The sequence below is a fragment of the Syngnathus scovelli genome, chromosome 5 (genome assembly GCF_024217435.2).
Source record: "Syngnathus scovelli strain Florida chromosome 5, RoL_Ssco_1.2, whole genome shotgun sequence".
In the NCBI taxonomy this organism is placed as follows: Eukaryota; Metazoa; Chordata; class Actinopteri; order Syngnathiformes; family Syngnathidae; genus Syngnathus; species Syngnathus scovelli.
In genome coordinates this window covers 2,154,603-2,180,005 of record NC_090851.1, presented here as the reverse complement: position 1 = coordinate 2,180,005, position 25,403 = coordinate 2,154,603, and the positions used below count along the sequence as shown (strand labels likewise).

Here is a 25,403-nt window from a genome sequence, read left to right as displayed (position 1 = left end):
AAATTCTACGCTGGGGCTGTCAGGACGGCTTCATGAGTATTCCGGCCGTGTTCCTCGGTAAAAAACATCTGGTAATCAGTGTTTGGCGAAATGACTGCGCTCAGCCATTCATTGACCTGGAGGTGTAAAAGCTCGAGACTGCCTATTTGCAACAATAAATGGCCATCTGCAGCCAGAGCGGAGAGGCATGGCGGGATGGGGGCGGGGCGGGGGGACATTAAGCTTCTCGGGTGAAGCAAAAAAACAAAAGGTACCTCGAGACATTCTAAGATTTCGACGCTAACCGAGCGAGCTAACGTAAGATGAACAAGCAAATGGTGTGGTATGCTAACATGCTTTAGCGACGATTCACAAGAGTACGACTAAAGAACCCAGAGTGACGTCATTGCACAATTACGCCTTCAATCTCGAGCGCATTGTTGATTAACACAAGTGCCTTGAAGGGCTTTTGCCGACAGCGGCCCGAGAGTTCGCTGTCTACCACCCGCACTTAAATTGTGTCTTAATAGCCACGCTTCAAAGCTATACGTCTGTGTACAATACATCATGTGCTAGTGTACAACCTTTTAAAGCACTCACTGGCGCAGCGGCCGCCGCAGCCTTCGGAAAATGTACAGAATTAAATCAACGCCTCCGGGCCACGGTGAAAATGAGTATTTATTGCACGGGGTCATTTTTGATGGTGAAGGGCTTTTCCGTATGGCTCCGTTTAGCCCAGGCCATCACTTTGAATTGTGCCGTTGCGGAAATGCATATGCAAATTGTAGCACGTTTGCTTTATGGCGTTAAATCAATGAACAAACAGATGAAACACCGGCGCCATTTGGTGTCGCTTTACGGGTGTCGTTTTCCATTTGTTGTTACACCTCAAATGTCTTCTATTAAAAATAATTAGGCAGCAGTTAGTAGACTTTTTGGTCTACTTCATATTTTTTTCTTAGAATAATGTCAATGTTCTTTGTAGAATTTCTGAGAACTGAGAGTCATTAAATAGATGACTTTGGACATTTTGAGCCGGACATGTGGAGGTTGACTTTATAATTTTCGTGGAATAGTGAATTCTCTCTCATGATGATTTTCTTCTCCTAAACCGTTTTTCCTCTGCCTTTTCTTCTCGTATTAGCGTTTGCATCCGTTCCGACTTTGATATCCACTTAAACTTCTTTCTTGTCATCACGACTCAATCAATGATTCTAAAAATCGCTTTTATCAAACCAACCTCGGAGTTAATTATTTATCTTTGCGGAAGTGCGAGCCCGGAGCGCCAAACAGCAGCGGGATGACCGAAAGTAAAATCCAGTGAAGGAAAAACAAAATGGAGTTGGGAGCGCTAAATGAAAAAAAAAAAAAGGAGCAGACGGAACGAGCACTAAATGGGCTTTACGGTGCGAGTAGCGCGGGGAAGCTAATAAAAAAACAAGGCATGGCCGTCAATAATCAAGGTCACATTTTTCAGTCTGGCGACCAAACAACATACCTGCATTTTTACAGCAGCGCTCGACCTTGACGGCTCGCCAGGTTACAGCAACCCCCGCCCCCCCCTTAGCACCACCTTTTTAACATGCAGATCACACAATATTACATCGGCCGCCTCATCCGTCTCAAGTCAATTTCATCCCGCCATTTTAGATTTGCTCAGGGTTGCGACACAATCCTTCAAAAAGTGCTCTTTGAAAACGTTCTGTTCTCCCCTAAAGGTTACTTCGCCGCGCCGTCTCTTCTCTTTTCCCCTGTTTGGGTTACACGTGCGCGTTTTCCAGAATAAACGGCGCGCGGGCGGCGAATGTACACACATCTGTATCCAGTCAGGGGAAAGGATGACGCGCTCGGCCTTAAGGTCTGCCCTCCCGATCAGCGCCGGCGGACTTGGTGCCGCGCGAGGGAGGGCTTCCACCCGCTGCTTATTTGGCAGCCCCCCCCGAGCGCCATCGAGCCCGGCGAGGTCTCGGTCGGGAGCCCCCCCGTGGAGCTCGCCCTGGCCTTTTGCGAGACTTGCTTGGTTGGCTGGCTGATGCTTCAGTGTCTTTTTATGAAGGTAATTAAGACTGCGGCGGCTGAAACAAGTTTCAAGGAGTGTTAGGGCCACACTGTGAAGAAGGGCATTCATGATACCAAAAGTCCTTGAGGATAAAGTCGTCATATCAAGTTTTTGGTATTTTTTTTTAACTTTTTGAAATAACTGTCTGACCCTATTACTATCTGTCCATCTATCTATGCCGATGACATATAGTGACGGGCAGTACAATTAAATATTTTAAATATATTATAAATATAGTTAATATTTTAAAATATTAAATATATTTAAATATCATTTGCATTGTGGTGAAATTATTCCAACAGCAATTGCTGCGTTGGCTCCAAGGTTGGGAAACACTGCAGTAGAAGATATCAATTACCTGCTTGGTTGTTGGGTTTCCCTCTTCCTTTGGGTGTGGAGGGCAACAACAGATCCAGGCCCTGGTTGGGTGTTGACGGCGCGGAGGTTTTGTGGTTCTTGTCCAGCAGGGGCTTGACATCCTCTTGGAGGATGCCGCCGCCACCGCCCGGCAGGGGGGAGCCTTCCTTCTTCTCGGTGAGCAGGTTCCCCGCCGCCCTGGCCGCCACCTCTTTGAGCAAGGCGGCCGACGAGGTCATGGACACGAGCGACAGGAAGGACGTCGCAGAGTTCTGCTGGTCGGCGGGCGCAGCGGGCGCCGACGAACCGTGGCTCCTCTCGCTGACTTTCTTGGAAAGCGCGGCCAAAGTGGAGCTCGCCGACTGCGGGCTGAACGGAGAGTTAAAGGCATCGAAACGCACCACGTCGTCGCCCCGGGCGCCGGCCCCTCCGAGGGGCGGCACGACGGACGAAGCGTTGGTGGAGGAGGTGGTGGTGGCGGCGGCCGACACGGCGTTCTTGTCTTGAAGCACCGCGTTAGCCGCCGCTTTTAGCTTCTGGATGGCGGAGTCCGGGGAGAGGCTGGACCCGCTGGGAGTGGAGCGTCCGGTGGGCGGCCACTTGTCGGCGACTCCGGCCCATACAAAGCTACCGCCGTTGCTCTGGGAGTTGAAGTGGTCCAGCGGCTCTTGTTTAACGTTGGTGAGCGAGGGCGCCAACGAGGCCGGCGAGGCGGAGCCGCTGTTGTTGTTGGCCAGCTTGCGAGCGAGCGCGCTGAGCTGTTGAGCGTGGTGTGAAGATGGGGAGAGGGTTAGGGGCGACGCAAGCCCTATGGGAGGGGACTCGCCTCCCCGGGACGCCCGCCCCAGAAGGTCCCCCGCGTCCAGCTTCAGCGACCCGGCCTCCAGGAGGCGCCGCAGGTTGCTGCTGAGGGGCTTCCCGAGGGCACGGGACGCCGCCTCACCGTACAGCGATGACACCACCGACGAGACGGTGTCCTGCGGCGAGAAGGCGCCGCTGCCCAGTCCCAGGAGTTCCAAGGAGGCGCGGTGGACCGGTGTGGGGCAGCCCGTGGGACTCTCGTGGTTGGCGTCCGGGGACGATCCCCTCGGCAGGAACAGCTCGTCCTGGGTGTCGCCGTAGGACGAAGACTCCGAGCGCGTGTCGGATGCATTCCCGAACCAGCCTTCGTCCTCCGCAGCGCCGCCGTCAGGCCCTCCTTCGTCATTGCTGTCCACATCTACAGGGGGAGAAACGAAGATTAGACATACACCCTTATCCTTGCTGCTGTTTTGGTTAGCAACATGAGCGATGAATGAATTCACAGGCTTTCGTCCGTGAACTGAGGTAATCACGGTTATGGGGAGAGTCTGTGAAAAGAATTGGGCCAATGAAAATGACCGCCATTACCTTGCTTAAAATGAGCAACCATTTTGAACATTCCCGACACAATTACCACTTTATGTCAAAATCCAACGACCATTTCTCATTCAATTTTTTTCCGACATAACCTGCACTCTCCGCAAGAGGCTTGGGAGATGTTTTAAGTAATTTTGAGTTCCCTGACATTATTTTTTTTTTTTAAATTCTTCCCACTCTTGGTCTCAAGGAGTAACGACGTTACCATGACAACCCAATCCATCTGGGAGGCTAGACAGCAAAGATTAGGGTAATGGAGGTTATGGAACTCCATTAGTATACATGAGCCCGCAAGATACCAACAGGGAGCCAATAAGGATAGGGTTAAGTTCACCCGGGGTCATTAATATACACTTTGTGTATCAATATTCATAAGCAAAATATTACAGCTTGCCAGACAAGGGCGAACAAAAGAGGAGTGAGCATTCCTGATACATATTAACAAAACGGACAAGGAACTGTTTCCCGCCTTTGTATGTTACTGGACGACCCAAAAAAAAAAAAACTATTCCATCCAACCGATTGAGAAAAAGCAATTGTTAAAACATGTCTTCACCTTTCACAGGCCCAGCGGCCGCTCTGTGTTTACAGGCTAAAGCAAAACAGTTGCCAGGAAACGCAGCCTCGGCAGCGGCGGGGATCATTAGAGTTGGCTCGTGATCGGGCCCGGAAGGATGCGCCGTGGTCGTCAAAAGGTGAGCACAGTCACCGGCTCGCCACAAAGGGCCCTCCGAAAACGGCACGTTCCCTTTTGTGACACTTGGCTGAACTTCCAAAATTCCCAATCGGCAATCACGAAGTCACACAAGGGTGGACAATACACAAAGCTAACTGACTAGCCTAGCGTATCACAATTTTACAATATCGTCTTTTCGGTTACTCGGCAATTCCCACTTCCCAGGATGTCAACGGAAAAGCTGCATCCAAAGGTTACTTTGCAACCCGAGTCGGGTTGACCCGCATTGAGAGAAAGTCGCAGAGAAAAGAGTCAGTGTGAGTCATGCGGGGCAGGACTCGACCCATTTCTACGTGACATGCGGAAAAGCGGCGAGGGCCGCTAATGGCTGTAATGTGGTTAGCGGCAAATCACTAGATTGCTGACCTGAGGTGTCTCAAGCTTTGACGGGGGGGGGGGGGAAGCATCGCAGCTCCGGCGCCAATCTGGCTTTTTGCGGCTACCCTTTTTGCCCCCCCCTCACAAGTCAGTCTCATGAACAATAAACCAAACAGGCCAGAGTACCTGGACAAAAACCGCGGGGCTGACTTGCTAGCCATTACTCCCCCCACGCTAGCCTAGTACCTACATTAAAGTCAAAATCACGACACGGACAAGGTTTTCATTTGGCACGAGCTCATCCCTGAGAGCACAGCACACGCAGCCGGAGAGATGATTTAAAGCGGATCGCACATCCGCGACAGCTAGAACTGCTTAGCCTGCGGTCCGGCGAATGGTCCCGCTGCTGACAGAGTGGCGGCGACACGGGTTGCGGCAGCTAGCATCTGCCACAGAAAAGGTTGTGGAGGGAGGGGCAGGGAGAGGGAGGGGGGGTGTTTAGCGTTTTGTCGAGGAAAACGGCCTGCAGGGCGCAGTGGTCCGGACATGTTATCGCTCACGATTCAGCAGCAGCACGGCGGCCAGGAACATTCTCACCCGGGTCGCACGGCCGTTAGAACTGGCACATTGTAGACAAAGTGGGAGCCTTAAGGAGTCAAAGTGCAAACGCCCGGCTGCGCAAATAGTGACTCGGTAATATGGGAGACGTAGTGCGGGCCGCAGAGTGCCGTGTTTGCTGTATTAACCTTTCACGAGCCAAGCAGCGGGGAGTCAAAGCCGGGAAATTCAGCTAAAAGGGCCGCTTGCCGTATCGCGCTCTCTATTTGTGGATTTGGCAACATCATTTCGATGATTTGAGGTCAGCGGGGTGGCATCAGTCAAGGTCATGTCCACAAAAACATGTGCAGCCTTTTTTTTTTTTACTTTTTCTGCTCGGTATAAATGGTACAACCTAGCAATTTCCCGCCTTTGGAGGCGCTGCATTTGGGGACCGTTAAAAGAGCAAGTGGAGGGGGAATTCCACAGGGGTGTGAAGTTTAATGCTAATCACTCAATTCTTTGGCCATGTTGAGTTAATAGCAAGTGTAGCGCACACATTTCGTGTACGATGCAGTTGCCGGAATAGAAAGCGCCCGCGATCCAAAGGTTACTTCCGCCGGAACGCCCAACGAGGTCGCCAAAAACTCGACCTAAACTAAACTTGCATCGGAACAAAAATGAAGGTGAGTGAAAATCAGAGATGTTAGCTCATAACAGTAAAAGTTAAAGTCAGGAGAGAAAAGGGGGAAGGTAAAGGTAGGTCGAGTTGGGGGGGGGTCACCCGCCATATGACTTGTGTTAGGCTGCACACACACACACTCACTCACACACACACACTCACACACAGATACAAAGCCATTCTGTCACTTAGCCAGGCATGAAAATTGGCCTCACTGACCTCAGGCCCTGAAGAGCGCAGAGGGAGGAGACGGCAAGGCGAAAGGGACGGATGGAAGGATGAGAAAGGGGAGGGCAGGAAAGAAGAGGAGGCCATTAGCCGATTAACGGGGGGAGAGGGGTGCGCATCAATACAGCGGCTATGTCAAAAGGAGAGAGACGTGTCCGAGAGTGAATACAGTGCAGAGGAGGTCGAGGAGGAGGGCGGCAAATGCTGACATCAGAGGATAAGCTAACGTACCGTTCCGCAAGCTATCCCCCATCGGCGGCCATTTCGAGAAATACAACTCGACGACCAAACATTTTTATCAGATTTCATCAAAGGGTGGCTTCGACCTAAATGAGGGGAAAACTGCCAGTATGTGCGATTAGCACCTGTTGCTAACCAAAACAGCAGCACCGCCCAAAGCCCTTCAGTCTCCATAGTCAAGCAGTAGCACGATGATTATCATGAATTATGCAATGCAGGTTTAAATTGAAGTGGTTTTCGTGGAATCTGTTTTTCAGCCTCCAGAATCAACTCTCGCAAAGAACTTGACGCACGGCAGGTTAACACTTAACACTAGCCGGCGGTGAGTCACACTTACGCCACTGACGAATATGCCACCCATGCTGTTACTTAGATACTTCTTCTTTTTTTAGCCTGACACTGTTATACAGGACAAATGACAATATTTGTCAAAATGAATGTCGCTCTGCATAAATAGGAGGATGAATTGCATCGGGGCAACAATGTAAATTAGGCTCTGACCCGCTTTAACGGCTATTTTCATTTAAATGTCTGCCTGGGTGCACAAAATGGAGGCATTGTGGAATTTACTATTACTGCTGGCGACGCAGTGTGCGTATAAACAGCTTGGATTCATATTAACAACTAGCGCACCCTTTTTTTTTATTTATTTATAGACATCACCACATGTCTAACACTTGCTCTCGTCGCAAAAAGATGTGCAGGTTTTCAATTTTAATAATAAGGGCGCGCCGCAGATTTTTGCTAATGACATTCGATCGAACACTGTCATGTAATTATTATTAATTATAATCCTTGTTTGTAAGATACGCTACTCCTTTAAATCACAATAAAATTGGCGAATCACATTTTACGTTTCCAACCTTGATGGAAATGATGTGTGATTATGACACCAGACTTACATTCCACTTCACACTGTCAAGTTGGTGCACCCCCGTCCACTACACTCACCCTGGGGGGTAAAAAAAAAGTCACGTGTAATTATTATACCAGATCTTGGATTCTCAAGTTGCTCCCCTAGTTTTCAAATCCCTGTTTTGAAGTCATGCGCACCCTTCCTTCCATACAATGACAGATTTGGCGCACCTTTATGTCCCAATGGCACCCCGGGGAAAGAAAGCATCTGAGTTGCTAATTACTTTACCGGATGAATTTTGCACCCCTCCAGTTTTGGAGGCCTTGCCCTTACTGGATGATTTAACACCATTACTTGATCTATTGTATATTTGGTCAAGTTTTCAAACGCCCCCTCTCTCCATCATTTTAGGCTTGTTGACTCAATGACACATCTAAGGCTATATGAGTGAGTGTACGCTGTGTTTTTCCTCTCCTCGTAACGTGAGATGCCAAAAAATGGAGGAGAAAAATAAACGGGTGGGGGTAAAGTGCACTTGGTCTGCAATGAGGAATTTCAGAGGTCTGGCTGTTTTTTGGGGGGCTTTTTTTCTTTAGGGGAGGGGGTCTTGGTCCTCTTATTCCCTTCCAAGAACACTTCTCCTTCCTGTTTCACCTCTGGCGCAACGCCCGACGTCGCCACAGACCGCAGAGGCCAAGGCCAAAAATACACAGATGGTAATTTGCGCTACATTTCAATACAAGTCAAGGACTCGATTGGACTGTCCTATATGGACACAATGCTAACTGTACTTGATATCATTTCAAGTTTCAAATGACCATAAAGCCATGTTTTAGGTCCATCTAGCTTGACTTGCCCATTTTGAGAAGAAGGGATGCCTCGAATGCAGCGCTCCCAGTGAGCTTCTGCGGATAATGGTGACATTAAAAAGACCTAGAGGACTAAAGCGAAGGATTCCTCGGCGAAGCCGTTCGGATCCACCGTGTGCCAATTAATAGAATTACCTTCCTCCTCGGGAGGACCGTTAGTCATTTGGCGAGACTCGGCGGCCGCCGGCGGAGCGTCTCTCCTACCATATTGTCCGGCGAGCGCTAATAAGGCAGTCCTGACCGCCGGGCGCGCTCATTAGCATAGCCCGCAGCCGTAGCAACCCCTGCCAGGGCCCAGCCGGACACTTAATTACTGCCACAGCTCCTTCTTCACGACATCCATACTCGCTGCCTTCCTTCCTGCGTTCTCACCCCCTTGCCCTGACCTTCTTAACCCACGAGCAAGAAAGACGCCACTTCGGGGAAGATGTGTGCGGAAGCGTTTTTTTCGATGTGAGGGCTTTAGTTAAGTATCTGCTGGTGGCCAAGGGTGAGGAACCTAGGGGTCGTGGGCCATAATGGGGCCGGCCTTGAAATTGCTTTGTTGCTAGCATCATTTTAGATTAGCGTAGCGAGTCCACAGATGGTGGCTATACTTGAATGTAAAAATCTGTCAAGCTCAGGTTGTGCTTGTTAGCTTTTTGTTGCATCATTGATCAGGATTAATTGATTCCAACCTAAGTTAAACTAACTGCAGCTTTTACAGTGTCCCAATTATTTCGACACCATGTCATAACCACATAAGAGAATACAAAAAATTGTACAGTACGTATCCAACTGAAATACGGATGGGCAGCAATAAGCGCAAAATGTCCCTTTTTTTGCCACTATGGCGATTTACAAACAATACATGGACGCCTCACATACTCCCACCTTCCACCCTCCTACTCGCTCTCACTTTTCTAGCACGCACACACACGCATTCGGACACAAACACACACACACACAAGCACACAATCACCTCTGTGAGCTGCTTCGGCATGCCAGAAAACTACACAGCGGGGTGATGGCCTGTTCTTTTCACACTTTTCTTGCCCAAAAGAATCGCAGGCTGTCTTTTCGAGATTGCCACTTTGACACTTTCCCGCGTCTGCTGCGAATGAATTAAAACGCGTTTTCATCGGTGGCGGCCGAGTCTTTTTTCGGAGTCGTCACGAGATACGATGTGCCAGTCGAGTGCCATGTCAAGGTAAGTGTGCAAAAAAAAAAAAAATAATCATTTGGATTTGAAACGAACAACCTCTTGTTTTTATCCGCCGTCTCCGCATGAACGCACTCCCAACGCTTGTCTCTCAGCATCCCCCGCAATCAGCAGAGGAGCCAAGAGGATGAGCGAGGAGGGAAAACCGGGCCGCTATTGGTTTGACATCCGTTTGGCCGGGGCGCCGCTCAAGGACGACGAGAACACTAATCAGGATTTGTCCCGGTCCCTGCTCCTACTAGCACTCCGCAGCCTAAAAAGGCAAGCGAGAAAAAAAACGAAAAAGAAAAAAAAACGAGAGGAGCTAACGGCTAATTTACATGCAGGTCCAGGGAGGATGAGGCAAGTGGGTGGAGGTGTTATTCTGTTTTCAATCTCTATGTGAAACCAGGACAGCGGATGGGAATGAGAGACATCGTTACGTCCGCACCCGCCTCGCTTTTCCAACATGGAGACGCACGGGCGACGATGCGCTTGTTTACTCGGCACCGCATCAGCTCGGCGTAACCAGGTTGCGACCTCAGGCTGCCGCATTCAAAGGCATCCTTCACTCGCCCGAGCAGGCTCGGTGGCATAATGATCGCTATGACAACCGTCACTTAGAGCCGCGGGTAGGTGGAGGAGACGCGTCAGCTTCTTGTCTCCGCGATGATGATCTCATTTCTGCCTGCCGGATACGACAAGGTCAAAGCGCTCAAAGTGCGGACGCCCGTCACATACTCAGGACGCAACTGCAAACATTTACGCCGTTCTGGTGATCGGGTGGGAAGACGGAATGCGGTGGGCGGGACTTTATCACGGCACTGGAAGTTGTTTTTTTTTACCGCAGATTTCCCAAACTTTTAAAGTCACCTCCTTAATACAAAATGCAACCCATCCCAAAACACGCTCTCGCCAAAACGATAGTAACTTCTCTGGATTTTTGCCGGCGGCCAAACACTTTTAATCCAGCATATGTATTTATAGAGGTGATATAGTGTTTCGCCAGAGAGCTACTAACGCAAGTCGATAAAATAAAATAAAATAACTCCATGCCTGCTCTATGCGCTGTCCCCGTTTAACAGCATCACACGGGCAGATGTTAGCAGACCTGGTTAAAAGACATTAGCCCAATGGCTTCCTCTTGACTGCAATGTGAAAACACACTAAGAGGAAAGAGCGAGAAGAGGGTGGCGGCGGCGGCGGCGTAGCCTGGCTAGTGCATTAAAGGCTAAATAGAGGCAGGCCGTGCACGAGATGCCTCCTGCACTCGTCTACCCACACAGGAAGTGAGGTCACAGCACAGTGCCGCGCCAAGCGGAATGCGTTCGTTTGGCAAGAGCGGAGAGGGAGGGGGCAAAGATCATCGTGTTGGCCTGCAGCCATTTTAAGGAGCCGGCAAATATACGGAATAATATACATATGCTGATAAGCACTACTTAAGACTTGGATTTTCTGTCACTTTAGTAAGCAGCTCTTGATTAAGTGCACAGACTTGTTTGCAAGTCACAACATAACGTGGCGTAGTTGGTGTGGCATCACCCAAAAAAAAAAAAAAGCTCAGGGAAAAAAACAAATCGAGTTAGTCATTTTTTTTTTGGTCATCGTCACTTAACTAGGTTAGGATTTGATTGGCGATATTGATTGCCCGTTTGCAACGATTTGAGCCACAAACTTTCCAGTTCCACGCACCGGTTAGGCAATGTGCATGTTCCGCATTGGCGAAATGGCTCCTCTCAGATGATATAAGCATTTTTTTCCCCCCCTTACAAAGTCATTTAGCGGCTTTCTAGGAGCGAAACGTGAGCGCCGGGCGATAAATCAGCACACTGTTTAGAGCGGGCGTCTGGCACAGCACCCCACCACCTCCTCTACTTCCTCCTCCTCCTCTCATGCTCTCCATCCCTCATGCCTGTTAAAGGCTTGTCCTGCAGGGCCTGGATGCACTTGTGTGGTACAACAACAACAGAGAAACCGCCCAAAGCTCTTAGCGGCTCTTCCTTTCCACTTCGCCCCCCCCCCCCCCCCCCAATCTATCTATTGCGCACTCTCTCTGCCACCAGCAGCATGCTCCATCACTCTGTCTTTCCCAGCTGCACCGGCGAGCTGTTCCGTGTGTAACGCTGCCAGCTGAAAGCCTCGCTACTCCTGTGAGATTGCCTCTACTCGCCAAAACGGGCTGCTCGGTGAGCTGTGGATCTACGTGTTGCGATTCGTCAACAGCGTCATTCGTGGTTCTGTCCGAATGTACACACTATTCCTTCTTTCGTGCACTATTAAGGGGTTACGCCATTTAGTAGGGGTGTCCGAATGTCGGACCTGTCCAAATACTCCCGACTGCGCTATTTGCTAGCTTGCTAATGGACAGCAACTACACTAGGACAAAACAGGTAGGTGACCTAAAAATACCTAAGAGTTTGTAAAGTTGATTAAATTGTAAACGTAATACCGTAGAATGTGATATTAGAACTGCAAAGATTTGAAAGTATGAATATTTGGACAGAGCCTCCAGGGAGCATAAATGTAGGGCACTTACCCATAATGCACTTAGAAAAAAAAAGTAGTGACCATTGATGTTGGCCCGCAAATGAATAGTTTAGATAAGTGAGGAGAATAATTTTCCAAGCCATAAATGCTTGGTACATTTGCCATTAAAAATGAATATCTTCACTTGAACATATAAATATTGCCCAACAGGGTACGATAAAAGTTGTCATCTATATCCGAACGCTGGACAGCAGCGAGATCGACAAAAGTGAAAAAATATGACATATTGGAACGCGTGAAGTGCACTTTCAAGTTCAGGAACAAAAGCGGCCGACTTGTCTTGGTGCACTCTCATTTGTCTCGAGCTGCAAATAAGGTTAACATTTATGTGTCGCCATCGATCCAAACATAGGGGCCTTGCTACTTTGGTGAAACCGGGCCCATTAAACCTTACCCTGCTAACTGTTAATCCTCATCAGCCTCAGTGATTTCAGGTACTATCAAACGAAACACACACACACAAACACACACACGCAGTAGCCTCCTGTGACAGCGCGTGGTGAATTCATTTCCCAGTTCAAGCTTGTGTATCATTATTCGCTTGAGCTCCGATCGACCGACACAGCCAGAGACCCCGATGACCATCCATCTGAGGAGGGAAAGGTGGGGGGTGATAGTGAGGGAAAGGGGGATTCTAGCCAGAAATTCCCCCTTAAATTTTATGCCAAGGGTGAAATGGAAACCTGCTCTCGTTTTCCTTTTCTCTTAATCCAACGTTTTCAACTCCAGGCCGCAGCAAGGTCATCATAATCATAGCGAGTGGAAGGCAGCCAGAGAGCCGCCCGGCGTGCCGCTGAGCTGGATAGCGAATTGGTGAGAATTCAACCCAACAACACAATGAGCCCTTCTCAAAAGTCACCAAAGCTCGACCGTACTTCCTGTCTAACCGCCTTCGCACGGACTCAAGACCGGTACACTTTCCGACCTCAACCGCACACGACACGCTCCCCGCTACATCCTTTGAGATTCAAACAAATGATGACCTCGTGGATGATTTATTGAAAACTATTCGGTAGGCATCAAAAGCGTCCGGGAAACTTTTGGTTCCAGAAACAACCGGAACCAAGAACGGCAGATGTGATCGTGTGAAACTCCAGCTCCTAATTGTCACGATGCCTTATAAGGCCACACTCTACTGCGAGGCAGTGCCCTTCCCACTTGCGCTTGGTGACAAACAATACTCGGCGGCGTCCTTGTTTGATGCGTCCCTCGCGGAATTTACAGACGAGCGAGTAATAACGAAGTAAAAACGACACAAATAAAAAGAGCCCCGCAAGGTCACGGAAGAAGACGAAGAGTGCTTTTCACGGAGGCAACAAAGGTCATGTTTACTTGTCAAGAGTGACGGCGCCATACTGTACCGTGACCTCCATAGCTGGCTTATGGACTCGCACACACACACGTCTGCATGCTCATCTTTCCAGGCTGTGCACACAGACACACACTTGGGTGATAAAATCTCTCACAAGAAACAGAGAAAACTTACTTACACTCCCATTTGTTTGTTATAAACAAAGTTCTGGGTGATGTTTGTTTGTGGAATATAAATCAAATGAGCAAAATCTACTTGTTTTTAATCCATCACAGGGGGCGGCCATTTTGCCACTTGCTGTCGACTGATAATGACGTCACAGTTGACAGTTTTCACAACCAATCACGGCTCACCAGTTTTCTGAAGATGAGCTGTGATTGGTTGTGACCTATGACCTGACAACTGTGATGTCATTTTCAGTCGACAGCAAGTGGCAAAATGGCTGCCCCTTGAGCAGGTACTTCCACAAATGTAATATTAACCAGAACGTGTTTAGACTAGTGGGGGCACATACAAAATATTATTAAGAAGTTTTGGGGGATATCTTCCCCTTTAATAAAACAAATTACCCAAACTAAATTTGCATTCACTCCTCCCACAACATACCAACTCAAAACAGCGTTCCTGGTTAGCTTATCGGCTTCTACATCTGTTTGCTTGCGCAAACCCGGAGTAAATCCAGCCCTAAGTCAACAACAACAATGTAAAACAAAGACGGGGTGGGGAAAAATAGACATGAGGGCAAACATCTGTATGACAGCAGTTTTGCACAATCATCCTGCGCATACTCCACAAGCAGCCCCTCACTCCGCACCTTAGAAGGTGACAACGAGTCTGACAAGGACAACCTCTCGTTGTCTGCCACACGTGTGAAATGACAACAACACGGCTTCCTCCTTTCGCATTGTCCGCCATTCATGTGTGAAAACCGACTTTACGTGACGAGAACACGGCAGGAGTCGCAAACCGAAGGACTCAAATTCACCCTACCAGCCACAGAAGCTCCAAATTAAAGTCCTTCCACCCACCTTCTTTGAATTAATCCGGGTTTGGGCCCAGCAGTGAGTGGGAATCAAACCCACGTCGTGTACCACAACACTACCAGAGCACAAAACGGAGAACGCTAATTTGTGCTGGGGTGGCCGCCACATTGGAAGCCAGCGAGTACACAATGCAGGGGGACGGGAGGGAAGAACTGAGGAGAGGAAAAAAATTAAAACGTCAGCTGAGGCGCCAATACTTCACGTACTCCCCTCATCCTGTAAACATAAAACATACTACAAAAAATAATAAACAAGACTTTTGAAAAGTATTATGACTAGAAAAGAAGCCATGCTAACTGCTAAACTATCACAAAACAATCACCAGAATAAGAGATTGGCAAAAAGCAATTATTTAAAAAAAGGGGCCAATTAATTCATTTATATTTACAAAGCCAATGAATTTTAATTGAAAATAAAATAGAGAAAATAACAGGTGAATTGGATGAACAGGAGCGTGACGCAATTTTGCACCGGTGCTTGTAATTGGTTATCCGAGAAAGACGCATCACTTCATTTTTTTTGGTGATGATTCAACCCACGCAGTCCGCAAGTATGTTGCCAGTCGATGCCAAGCAACAATACACAACAAATGTTCTGTACAATAGCAGCAGCCATGTTTGCCGGATCCTTCCGCAATTACGACACGTCTCGGGAACTTTCTTAAACTAATCTTTAAAATTCTTGAATTTCATCGAAATGCAACTTAGAGATTCAAACACCGAACCTCACAACGGTGAGACATACATAGTAACCACCAGAACACTACGCAGGCCATTTTTTTTCCCCCCAAACTTAGTGCATATTACCTTACAGGTTCTGGGTTAGAATCCCGGCTCAGTGTGAGCCTCTTCAAACTTCCTTTACCCAAAAGTCGGAACCCAAAACAACCCAGCGATACACTTCACGTGTAACATAACACACACAGTGCAGCATCATAACAAAACATAATACACGGAACCGAAAAAGCCTCTCCAGTCATTGCTCCACCATGAACCCATAGCGACCCGAGTGTGCGACCGCAGCCTCCCCTTTCCTCCCTGCCTGTGCTGATCCAAACATATGATGGTGGGTCAAATTTGAAGAGACAAAGTAGGGAGCTCGCTAAAAGAAGAAAAGGGGTGTGGAGAGGGGGATGGTGTTATTATTAAAAAGAGGGCTACTGCGGCACGACATTGGCATTTGTGTCGCTTCCCCCCTCGTCTAACCGCGTTATTGATCCGAGTCTGTCTGCAATGAATGCCTGCGAAGGGGAAGAAGAGAAGGAGGAAGATGAAGAGGAACAGAAGGGGGGGGGGGGGGACCATGAACTTCAGGTGACCGATCATGGCCACTCTTGACAGGCGAGAAACTAGAAAATGGTGGGGGGAAAAAATCTTTTCATACTTTCTTATTTTAAGGAATTAAGTGGAGGAGCTAGCTAATGCTAACCAGGCTTCGGTGCGGGGAGCAAGTCGAGCCAGACTCGGGCTCGTCTGATCCGACTGACCCTTCGTTTTATTGCGGCCACACTCCCCGGGTCCTCCCGGAGAAGCCACCTAAGCAGGCGGACATGTTAGCAAAAACACCGCGGTGGCGTTCTCTCTCTCCCCCCCAGCTTGCCTTCGTCTTCTTCGTGCTCCTCTTCCTCCTCCTCTGCTCCCCGCACACATAGAACCCGCAACCTTTGGCGAGCTGTTTTTTTTTTTTTTGAGGAGGAAGAAAAATCGATTATGAACGTCTCGCTCGCTTACGGTTCCTCCCGCTGCTCTCGGGGGCTGGCTAAAGCGTCGCCAACAACATGGCTGCCTCGCTCGGACCCGCAAAAAAAAGAAGAACCCGGGGAGAAATATAACCTAGCCTCTTTTGTCTCTTTCACCTCTTTAACCCCGCCGAGAATGGCGCACACGAGCCGCGAGACTTACGTGAAGGCAGGCGCTTGGGTTGCTCCTGCTTCCTCCTTGGCATTTTCCTCCCCAAAACGCTTGTTTTTAAATCACATTCTCGTCCTGGCGCGGGGAGACGGAAGAAAAGAGGCTCGCTCCCATTTGAAGGAGACCGGAGGGGACGGACGGACGGCGGGCGGGCAGGCAGGCAGGAGGGCGGGCTGCCGCTGCTCCTCGCTCGGTCTTGCACCTGGCTGGCTTCGCTCGCTTCAGAGCGGGACCGTCGGTCGAAGGGGGAGACGAGAGATAGAGAGAGGCGAGAGGGGGGAAAATAGGGGAGCCCGGGCCGCGGAGGAGGGGGCGCCGCCTGGGCCGCTTTGCCTTGCTCGCTCGGCTGTCTTGACTGCTGTGCGCCTCGGAGCCCCCCTAACTAACACTAATGCGGGGGATCAAAGGGCAGCAACAGCAGAGCAGACGGGCGCGCGCGCACGCTCGCTCACACGCGCGCACGCCGTACTGCCTTGCCCGCGCGCGGCGAGTGGCTGAGGTGCTCGCCCCCGCGACAAGCAAGGTGCCCCCCAAAAGCTTTGTAGTGTACGTACTGTATTGACAACAACAGCCTACTTCCTCACCATATTGTCATCTTCACATCCAATTGGATGAATTGTAATTCAGCACTCCATTTTATTTCACCGTCAAACCATATTATACTTTTCACTTTGTTCAAATTGTACAAATATTACCGAGCTATCTATGTATTATAGTTTATTTAGTACTTCATCAACATCATCTTTCTGTCGGTCTATCTAGTAGTTTTAGCACATCACCTTCACACTGGTGCATTTCATGAAGCATGTTTTATTACTGCAGCACGATGCTCCACACAGTCTCCACTTTGACGCAGGGCTGCCTGCCCTTAATCTCCTTTTGTGTCAAATCTGTCTTCGATCAAGTAAGCACAGGAGACCCTGTGTTGTTGTTGGCTCGTGTGCCTCCTTACAACTGGCGAGGTCAATGTAGTATTAAGCACCACAGTCTCCACTTTGCTCTCGAGCTGCCCTCAGTCTCCTTGAGGATATTCCATTCACCTCTTGACTAAAACAAAGTTAACACAGAACGCCTTTGTTGATGGTCAGCGCTGTTGTTTGTCATCACGCCTCCTCTCGACTGGTGCATCCAACAAGGCGCTTTTGTCCCGCAGTTTTCCCCACGACTACTGAACCGCCCTGAACCTAAGTTTCAACTGACCTTGCGTCTATGAGAAATATAGACTGGCATTCATCACATCTTATTCGTGCGCCCCATCTTTTCCTCATTAGTCGTGTTTGTCTTCCAGCTGGGAAATCTGAGAGCTGTCAATGGTTACATATCCCTGGAGTGGTGATTAATGACCTTTAGGTGTGCGCCCCCAACAAGGTCGTGGCCACGTTACCATGGCGACTATCAGTGCGCCCTCAAACCGCTGACGAGCTTTGTCAGAATGGAGCGAAAACAGACCGAGACCTACACGAGAGAGCCAAACTTAAGTAGATGGAAAATGAAAAGTGGTCGTGAATGCCGTGCAATGTTTGTAAGGGATTAGATCCAGATTAATGTACAATTTGATGAATAGTGAACGAGTTCCCCTGACGCTTGGAACAGTTTGTCCAGAGAATCGTCTGTTGTAAAAAGTGCAACAAGTACAAGGCCTTTTAAAACCATATTTATCGTGACACTTTTAGTCAAATTCCCAATTTTATATTCATGGACAAATAAAAAGAACAACAAACATTTTTGCCAGCAGTGGTTTTGAACTATGGCTGACTAGTCTTTATAACACATCAAAGCAGATGTGGCATCTGGGGAGATGAAATTGAGTTTACTTTAGTCATTTTTGCTTCTGGAGTTTGGAGAGAAAGACAACTAGATAGATCCAGGATTCTCCCAAAGATATATTAGGGGTGTGATAATTCATCGATTTAATCAATTTGTCTGCCCTGCAATCCAGGTACATCAATGCATACTGGACTTAAAAGTATTAATTTACGTGGTTAGCTTATTTTTACACTTGAATGCCATGCAAGTTAAGAAATAACCTGTCCCATCACATCCTGCTCAGCCCCCGTCTAATCATGTTGTTCTGTTTCCCAATTAGCAGAAAACCCAACGTGTCTTTGTCACCTACAGGCGGCCAAGAGGGTTAATTTGAGTTTTTCCCACTAATTGCCACGGTAACGAGCCTCCTGCGCCGGGCGGGGGAGGCAGGGTGTGAGGTTGAGGCATGGCGGGACGCAAGGAAGGAGGGAAAAGATGGATGGAGGGATGTACAAGAAGGCCGAGGTGTGAACACACGCGGCAGGGCGAGGAGGAGGCGGCCCAGAGGAGTCCAATGGCGACTAGCCTAGTGGGGGGGTTACAACCTGAGCTGTGAAAAAGTACCCCTTTAAAAAAAAAAAACAAAAAAAAACAGACCACTCTGATCAGGAAACGAGACGGGATAATTGCTGGACATCTTTGTGACACCTCTATTTGTAGCCGTGTGATTTAGGTCTGCCTCCAACATTCTCTTTACCTTGTTAGTTGCTCTTTAAAAGGACACTTTTCAGATGGAACTCAGGAGGCAGCCGATACATTAACGGAGGGAGGCCTGCCGTGTATAATAGAGATTATGGCTTGGGATACTTTTTACAGGCAGGGCATGCAAGGACACTATACAAATGATTCATAAAAGAAAAAACTCCTATGATAAAATTTGAAAAAAAATAAGAAAATTGTTACTATATTTTGATTTAATTAAAAATAAATCTAATTGATTTTAAAACTACATTTATTAATTTTAAAATTTACATTTAATGTCCAAATTATTTAAAAATGATTAAATTCCAATTCTAAAATATTACATTCAATTTTCAAACTTTAAAAAAATAAAATAAAATTGAAAAGACATGCTTTTCAATGGACAACAAAACCTTCAAAGCACTTTTCATGACCTTACCGTTCACATCTTACCGGAGGTAACCTTGCTCAATCATAGTCAAAGTCTGTGCAAGCCACTTCCTCCCTCCTCCTCACTGACACCAGCGTGACAGAGGCAGGTGGCCAACTTCCTGCCCTTTGACCTTCAATGGCTTCTCTCTTCGACACACACACACAGAGGAGGAGCCTAGGTTGCCCTGGGTGAACTGGGCCAGAGGTCTTGTGAAAGGCCCCCGGAGGGAAGTGAAGGTCCTGTGACACGAGGACGAGTTATTTTAAAGCTTGTAAACAAGGACATATATCATACATAGTTATATAAAGTTAGATGGTATATCATATACAATTTGGTCAGTCATTTCTAAAAGCTTCTGCCGAGGCCAAACTGTATTTGTTTGTTGGCCTGTTTGTTGCTAAGCAGACTACTTCCTGGTTGATGGTGAACGACAAACAAACGGGTTGCACCATCGTGAATGATTGCAGTGGCGAGACTTTCATCATCTCCCTTCGTGAACAAGCGTAAGGAAAAAAAACAACAACCCAAACTGTGAAATGGGCAGATACAAAAGATAATTCAAAATGATATTTTCAAACGGCTAAATGATCAATGTAAATAACAGGTTAATCAATTATTCAAATCATTGTTATTCGCGGCCTTACTTTGCTGCATAACTGCTGCAAGTAATGAAGGACAACATGAAGGATGCTTTTAAGGAGTTTTTTTTTTTTTATATTATCATTATTATCAGCAGGCTGCATGAGAGTATGCAGAAGAGAGCTGTTGCCTCTACTGCTCCCCCAAGCCCCGCCCCCTTCCAGGCAGCCCTCCAATGGGAGCACCTTCAGGTGCTGACCTTATCCAGAGGAGGTCAAAGCCAGGTCAGGGATCTGTCGCTAGGCAACCGTCAGATAAGCGGCGAGGCGGGCCGTTGTCATAATCTGGTTGGTTTGCGGACAGGAACACGGGCTATTGGGGTGGCTGGGTGGGGCGGGGAGGGCAATTGAAATATTAAAAGCGGCCACGCTGAGCTCCTGGCAGCGAAGCTTGGCAAAGGCGCCGGTTTGACACCCGTGCCAACTGTCACGCAGTAACATGAACCCCTTCGGCGCTTTTGCGTGGCAGCCTCTCTGTTTGTTGTCGGGTCGCTGGAGTGTTTTATTATGATCAAGCTCCATTGACGTTATCTACAAAGTAGGACTCACAAAAGTATTTCATGAATTTTAGGTGCTTTGAGTTTTGGCTGTTAAGGAAGGTGCCAGGATTTTATTCAAGCGATGTCAGAATGAAGTGCCTCAAAGGAAAATTGTCGAGTGCCCGCCCCGGAGCCTTCCAGTCCCCATGCTTTATACCCGGCGACTCTTGACCCCGTGGCTTTGCCTAACAGCTGCGGGTCGAGCCACGACTCGCTTGTTCGTCCAGCAGTCCCTATACGGTCACCCTCTCGTTCTTTTCTGGTCACTACCAACTGGCTGTTCTATATTCTGTCGTTGGTAACTATACGTTCCTGAAACCAAACCCCAATATCCCGCACGAACAGGTCACTGCCTGACCTGGTACATGACCCCGGCCTTATGAGGGAAACATACAAGAATAGGAGCAGATTAAAAATATACTGCATGTGTGTGTGCGTGTATATACATACATTGGTTGGGGTCGGAAGGCAGCTCGGGGTCTGCTCGCCTTCGACCTTTAAATACAGAACAAAGACTGTTTGACCAGAGATCGGAAGAAGAAGAAGAAGGAGGAAGGGAGGGAGGGGGCTGCTGCGAGAGGCAGACAGATAGAGAGAGAGAGAGTTGTTGCATCTTCACACAAACATGGTCTGTTCTCCCACTCTGCCATTCCGCCACCTGGACCCAGCTATGTGGGAGCGACACCAAACACGACCATTTTGTGTTTCACGCCGCGCTCCAAGACGATTCTGGCATGGCATCTGTGCGTCGCATCTCGGCTTACTCGTTCTTTTTTTTTTTTTCTTCCCGGTACATTCTGTCAGCATGGACCTGCTCGAGAAGTGGACGTCCGAGGCCGTGTATGGACACTCGGATGACGAGGCTTTATATAGGCCCGCGGTAAATAGCAGAAGTCACATATGTGCGAGTAAGTAAATATGTGAATAACTCAAGTCTTCAGATTCAACTTTTAGGAAAGTCCCAAGTTAGTGGGGGAAATAAAAACGAAATGTCAAGCAGGTTAAGTTGCAGTAATTACAAATCCATCCATCCATCCATCCATCCATCCATCCATCCATCCATCCATCCATCCATCCATCCATCCATCCATCCATCCATCCATCCATCCATCCATCCATCCATCCATCCACCCACCCACCCATCCATCGCTCCGGATCTCTCCCGCTATATTGGCGCATTGTGAAAAAGCGCTTCTCCGCCATCTGGATGGCAGCCAGCTGACATTCCGCAGAGACAAATTGAGAGAGAGCAGCGCTCGGGCAGATTTATCGGGCCATTGGCTCGCCTTAGGAATTCTCTTGTAACATGGCACTCCTGCGAAAAGGGATGAGGGAATTAGTGTAAAACATACCCCCCTACCGTCCCCGCCACCGTACCCACCCCTCTCGCACCATTTTAAAATCTTCTATTACTTCCATATATCCCCCCCCCCCACTCCCTGAACGCAATCGCTTTATATCAGCGCAGATGGATACAAGACGGATGGGTCGTAAGTTTCTTCGATAGCGATGAATATTTAAGAGGCGAGGAAAGATTGCCGTACTGTACTCTGGAGTTCTATTTGGCACTCCAATTCTGTCGTGAAATTTGGACTCAAATGTTCTGATTTGTCGATGCTTATGTTAAATTTGTCAAGACTGGAAAATGTGGACTCGCTTAGGTGTCAGCATGGATGGATGGATGGATGGAGGGATGAGAGACGGACGGGTCCTAGCTTATTTTGCTAGCCATGAATATTCAAGAGGGTCTGGCGAAGGAAGATTGCTGTACTGTATCCCGGCTGTTGAGTCACAGTTCCACTTGTGGTCAAAAGATGGAGGGGAGAGATGCATGTGTGTGGGCTATGAAAGGAGATGCTTCCGGCTGTCTCTCAGTTAGTTATTCTTCTCTGGGTGATGTTTGGATAAAAGAAAAGAAAACGGAAAGGAGATGTCTATAGTGTCTATCAAGCAACAAAAAAAAAACAACTTGGTAGCGTTCCACTCAGGGTTATTGGGAATTTTCATGATCAGTTTTTGTTTCAATTCAGATTTTTTTCGTTTTTTAATAATTACTTAATTTTAATTCGTTTTAAGAAGCTGTTTTAGGTTAAATGAGTTGCATTTATTTTCAAAAATGCTTAGTTTTAGTTTGGTGTCTATTATTTATATTATAAATATGCATATTTGCTTTGTGTAATATTAAAAAAAATATATAGAGCAATAGATAGTTAGAGCAATAGCTAGCTAGCTAGCAAGCTAGCGTCGATACACTTGCAGCGTTTAATGAGATCCAGTGCAAGAGCCCTATTAAAATTTCTGCCTTTAACACAACATGGGGACAAAGAAAAGTGAGGGAGATTTTCTCCGTCTTAAATGAGAACACGGGGGGGGCATTCTTCTTCACGCGGTGGTCTATGAATGTGGGAACACGCCTCCACCCCCGACCCGCCGGCGATCAATAGAGTAATGTAACGGCCTTCACCTCCAAACTGTCTGGAGAACGCCGTCGTCTTCATCGGAGCAGACACGGCACAGCCCATTAATTACTTGTCTTAGCATCCATTTTGGGAAATAACGTGGGCCGGGGTTTTGCATGCGCGTCATCTGTCAGCGTCTAGAGGTTATCTGCCAACTTGATGAACAGAGAGATTGGCTATGAAACACAAGGTGGGACAGTATGGCAATATGTTATAGTACGCCGGCACAGCTCATCAGGAAAGAGAGGACGAGTGGCTTTGTTCCAAATGTCACCATGCATATTTATGGGCGCGCTGGAGTGGCTTCTTGTATAAGCACCATTCACCATCCATCAAGCAAAAAAAAAAAAAAAATCTCAACAGCGTCACTCTGACAACTTGGTAGCAGAGTGACAAAGTGGAAAAACGTGCAGGGGAGGGCGGGTTCCAGTTGGCGCGCTACACAAATTTGGGCATCATGTAAAGTGCTTTTTGATATTTTCCCGATGAATAATTATGTTGAAATGTTATTTATGATATCTCCCCGTTGAGATGTTACCATTGGCTGGTAGAAAATGAGGTGATGTGAGGAAAGGTGGGGAGAAGAACCTCAAGAGCTCTGTAGCGGAGGCCGGCCCAGTCAGACTGTCTGCTCGAGTCGTTCCTCGGGGAGGGAACTCGGCTCCGAGCGGAGCTGCCGGGACCCCCCCCGGGGGAACGAACAGCAGACGGAATTGTCTACGTCACTATTCCGTCCTTAGTTGGGAAGCTACGCATGTTAGCTAACGGTTGGTTTATTTTGATTCAACACAAAGGTACCATTCCTGCTTTCACGGTGGACTACGGAAATCAGATTTTGAAAATTCCGAGGATTTGGACAAATTTGAATCAAACAAGGTCTGTGAGTTTGAAACTGGAATTCTCCCACATCTACTATAGAAACACGAGCAGTTGGTCTGTCTTTAAAAATGATCATAGGGGACTCTTGAAACAGGACTAGAGTCCAAGCCTCGGGTATTATATGTGTTTTATTTTTTTTTCATGGGACAGCGGGGACTGATTGCTTCCACGGGGGGGAGTTTAAAATAGTCCCTAGACCTGGGTATGTGTTTCCATGACAATTGCAGAAAAACACAACTGTTGTTCCCTTTATGAGGGACATTTTAGAAAAGAACATGACAATGGTCACAAAAAACTAACCATAAGGAAAATAAGGCAGAAGTTACCCAGAATAAAATGAAGGTTGTGGCCAGCCTTGCATGGCCCCTCGAGGCCTGTCAACAGCCAGTTGTCAGAAGCCAGTCAGTCATGGGAAGGGGTGCCATGCGTCATTGGCATGCCAATAATCAGGAGCAAAGCCCAAGGGGGAGGGTAGCATGTGGGGTTCTACGCAGACTGACCCCAACATGTTACATAACCTAAAGCCAACATGCCTGTAAACATTGACATTGTATCGCTCTATTTAAATGATACACACTGAGACCTGTCAACCTACCGACTTTGCTAGTCGGATCACAGATTAATTCCCCAATATTCAATTTTCATGATAAATATTGCAAACAATCAAAAGAGACATTTGGACCATCCCGGGCTATTACAATCCAGTAAAGAGATTTGATAGAAGCAAGTATTCTACTGGGTCTGTCTCAGTCCACACATCTGTTTTGATATGAAAAGACCCCCAAGCTTTTCCATTATCCTCCCCATATCAAGTTTCACCTCCAGAGAAAACGTGGCCTCGACGGGGTCACGGCGGTCCAGACGATCGCCTCATCTTGCGCCGACACCAAGCCCCACCTGTGGCCTGCTTATTGCTTTAGGATACACGGCGCCCCGGCCCGGCTCCGCCCCTCCCAACCAGTGCCTTCTCCTTTCTCCCAGCCCTTCACACCGCTGCAATTTCTCCATTTCCAACCTACAATGGAATCTCCGGTCGGCGTAATCTTTCTATTTCACAAGGCACTTTCTTGGGGTTAAGGGGCTGAGAGATGGAGCAAGGATTTGTCGCGCAATTGATAGCGCTGCCTGGCGCTTTCTGTCCAACAAGTCTTACCCGAGGTGGCGAGCAACGGTACACAATATTTTTGTTCCCTAATCATTACGAAGCCTGTACAATCACGTATCACAATAAAAAAAAAAATAAAAATCATTTTTGACCACTCAGTTTAATACACAGTAGTTTATATGTAAATTTGATTTTAAAACTGATTAATAATAGAAATGTAATGTTTTGGGACACACAAACAGTTTTAGAGGTCATTTAAGAAGAATCTATTTGTTATTTTTCTTAAATAAAAGGGAAAGCACTGAAAGCAGTGAGGAGAGAAATAAAAAACATTGAATATTCATGAGCGCTACCTGTACATGGCTCTCACCCACGAGTGTTTATGACTTAAGGACTTGCTTCGGTGACCCAAGTTGAACGCAGCGACAGATAGCGAATTAACCTCTCGCCTCGCCGGCGCTAGCCATGCCCTGCTAACAAGGAACCTGTCCGAATCCATTCTCTCGCTCTGTGTTTGAACACAAACTCGCACGTCCGTCCTCCTGTATATTTTCGCCCTATTTCCTTCCTGTGACATCGTTTTTCATGTAGCACCCAAGCTGTGCGCCATTT

General features: G+C 47.8%; 1 protein-coding gene and 1 long non-coding RNA gene across 4 annotated transcripts in view; both read right to left on the bottom strand.

The window, feature by feature from the left end:
- Positions 1–16,724, bottom strand: part of znf827 (zinc finger protein 827) — a 38,157-nt gene extending 21,433 nt beyond the window's left edge. Inside the window, exons 1-2 of one of the 3 annotated variants that reach the window (XR_007481618.2) lie at positions 16,243–16,720; positions 2,397–3,614 (exon numbers count right to left, since the gene is read on the bottom strand). Coding sequence is in view for 2 of the 3 variants with exons in the window: in XM_049721796.2 (XP_049577753.1) it covers positions 2,397–3,614; positions 16,243–16,285 (1,261 nt within the window). In the remaining variant the exon portion in view is untranslated. Of the gene's footprint in view, positions 1–2,396; positions 3,615–16,242 lie in introns of all 3 variants that reach the window. The other 2 variants (XM_049721796.2, XM_049721797.2) reach the window with 2 other exon arrangements.
- Positions 16,725–22,745: 6,021 nt separating this feature from the next.
- LOC125969580 (uncharacterized) overlaps positions 22,746–25,403 on the bottom strand; it is a 48,518-nt gene continuing 45,860 nt past the window's right edge. The window contains exon 6 of the long non-coding RNA XR_007481623.2: positions 22,746–22,962. This is a non-coding gene — a long non-coding RNA (uncharacterized lncRNA). The remainder of the gene's footprint in view (positions 22,963–25,403) is intronic.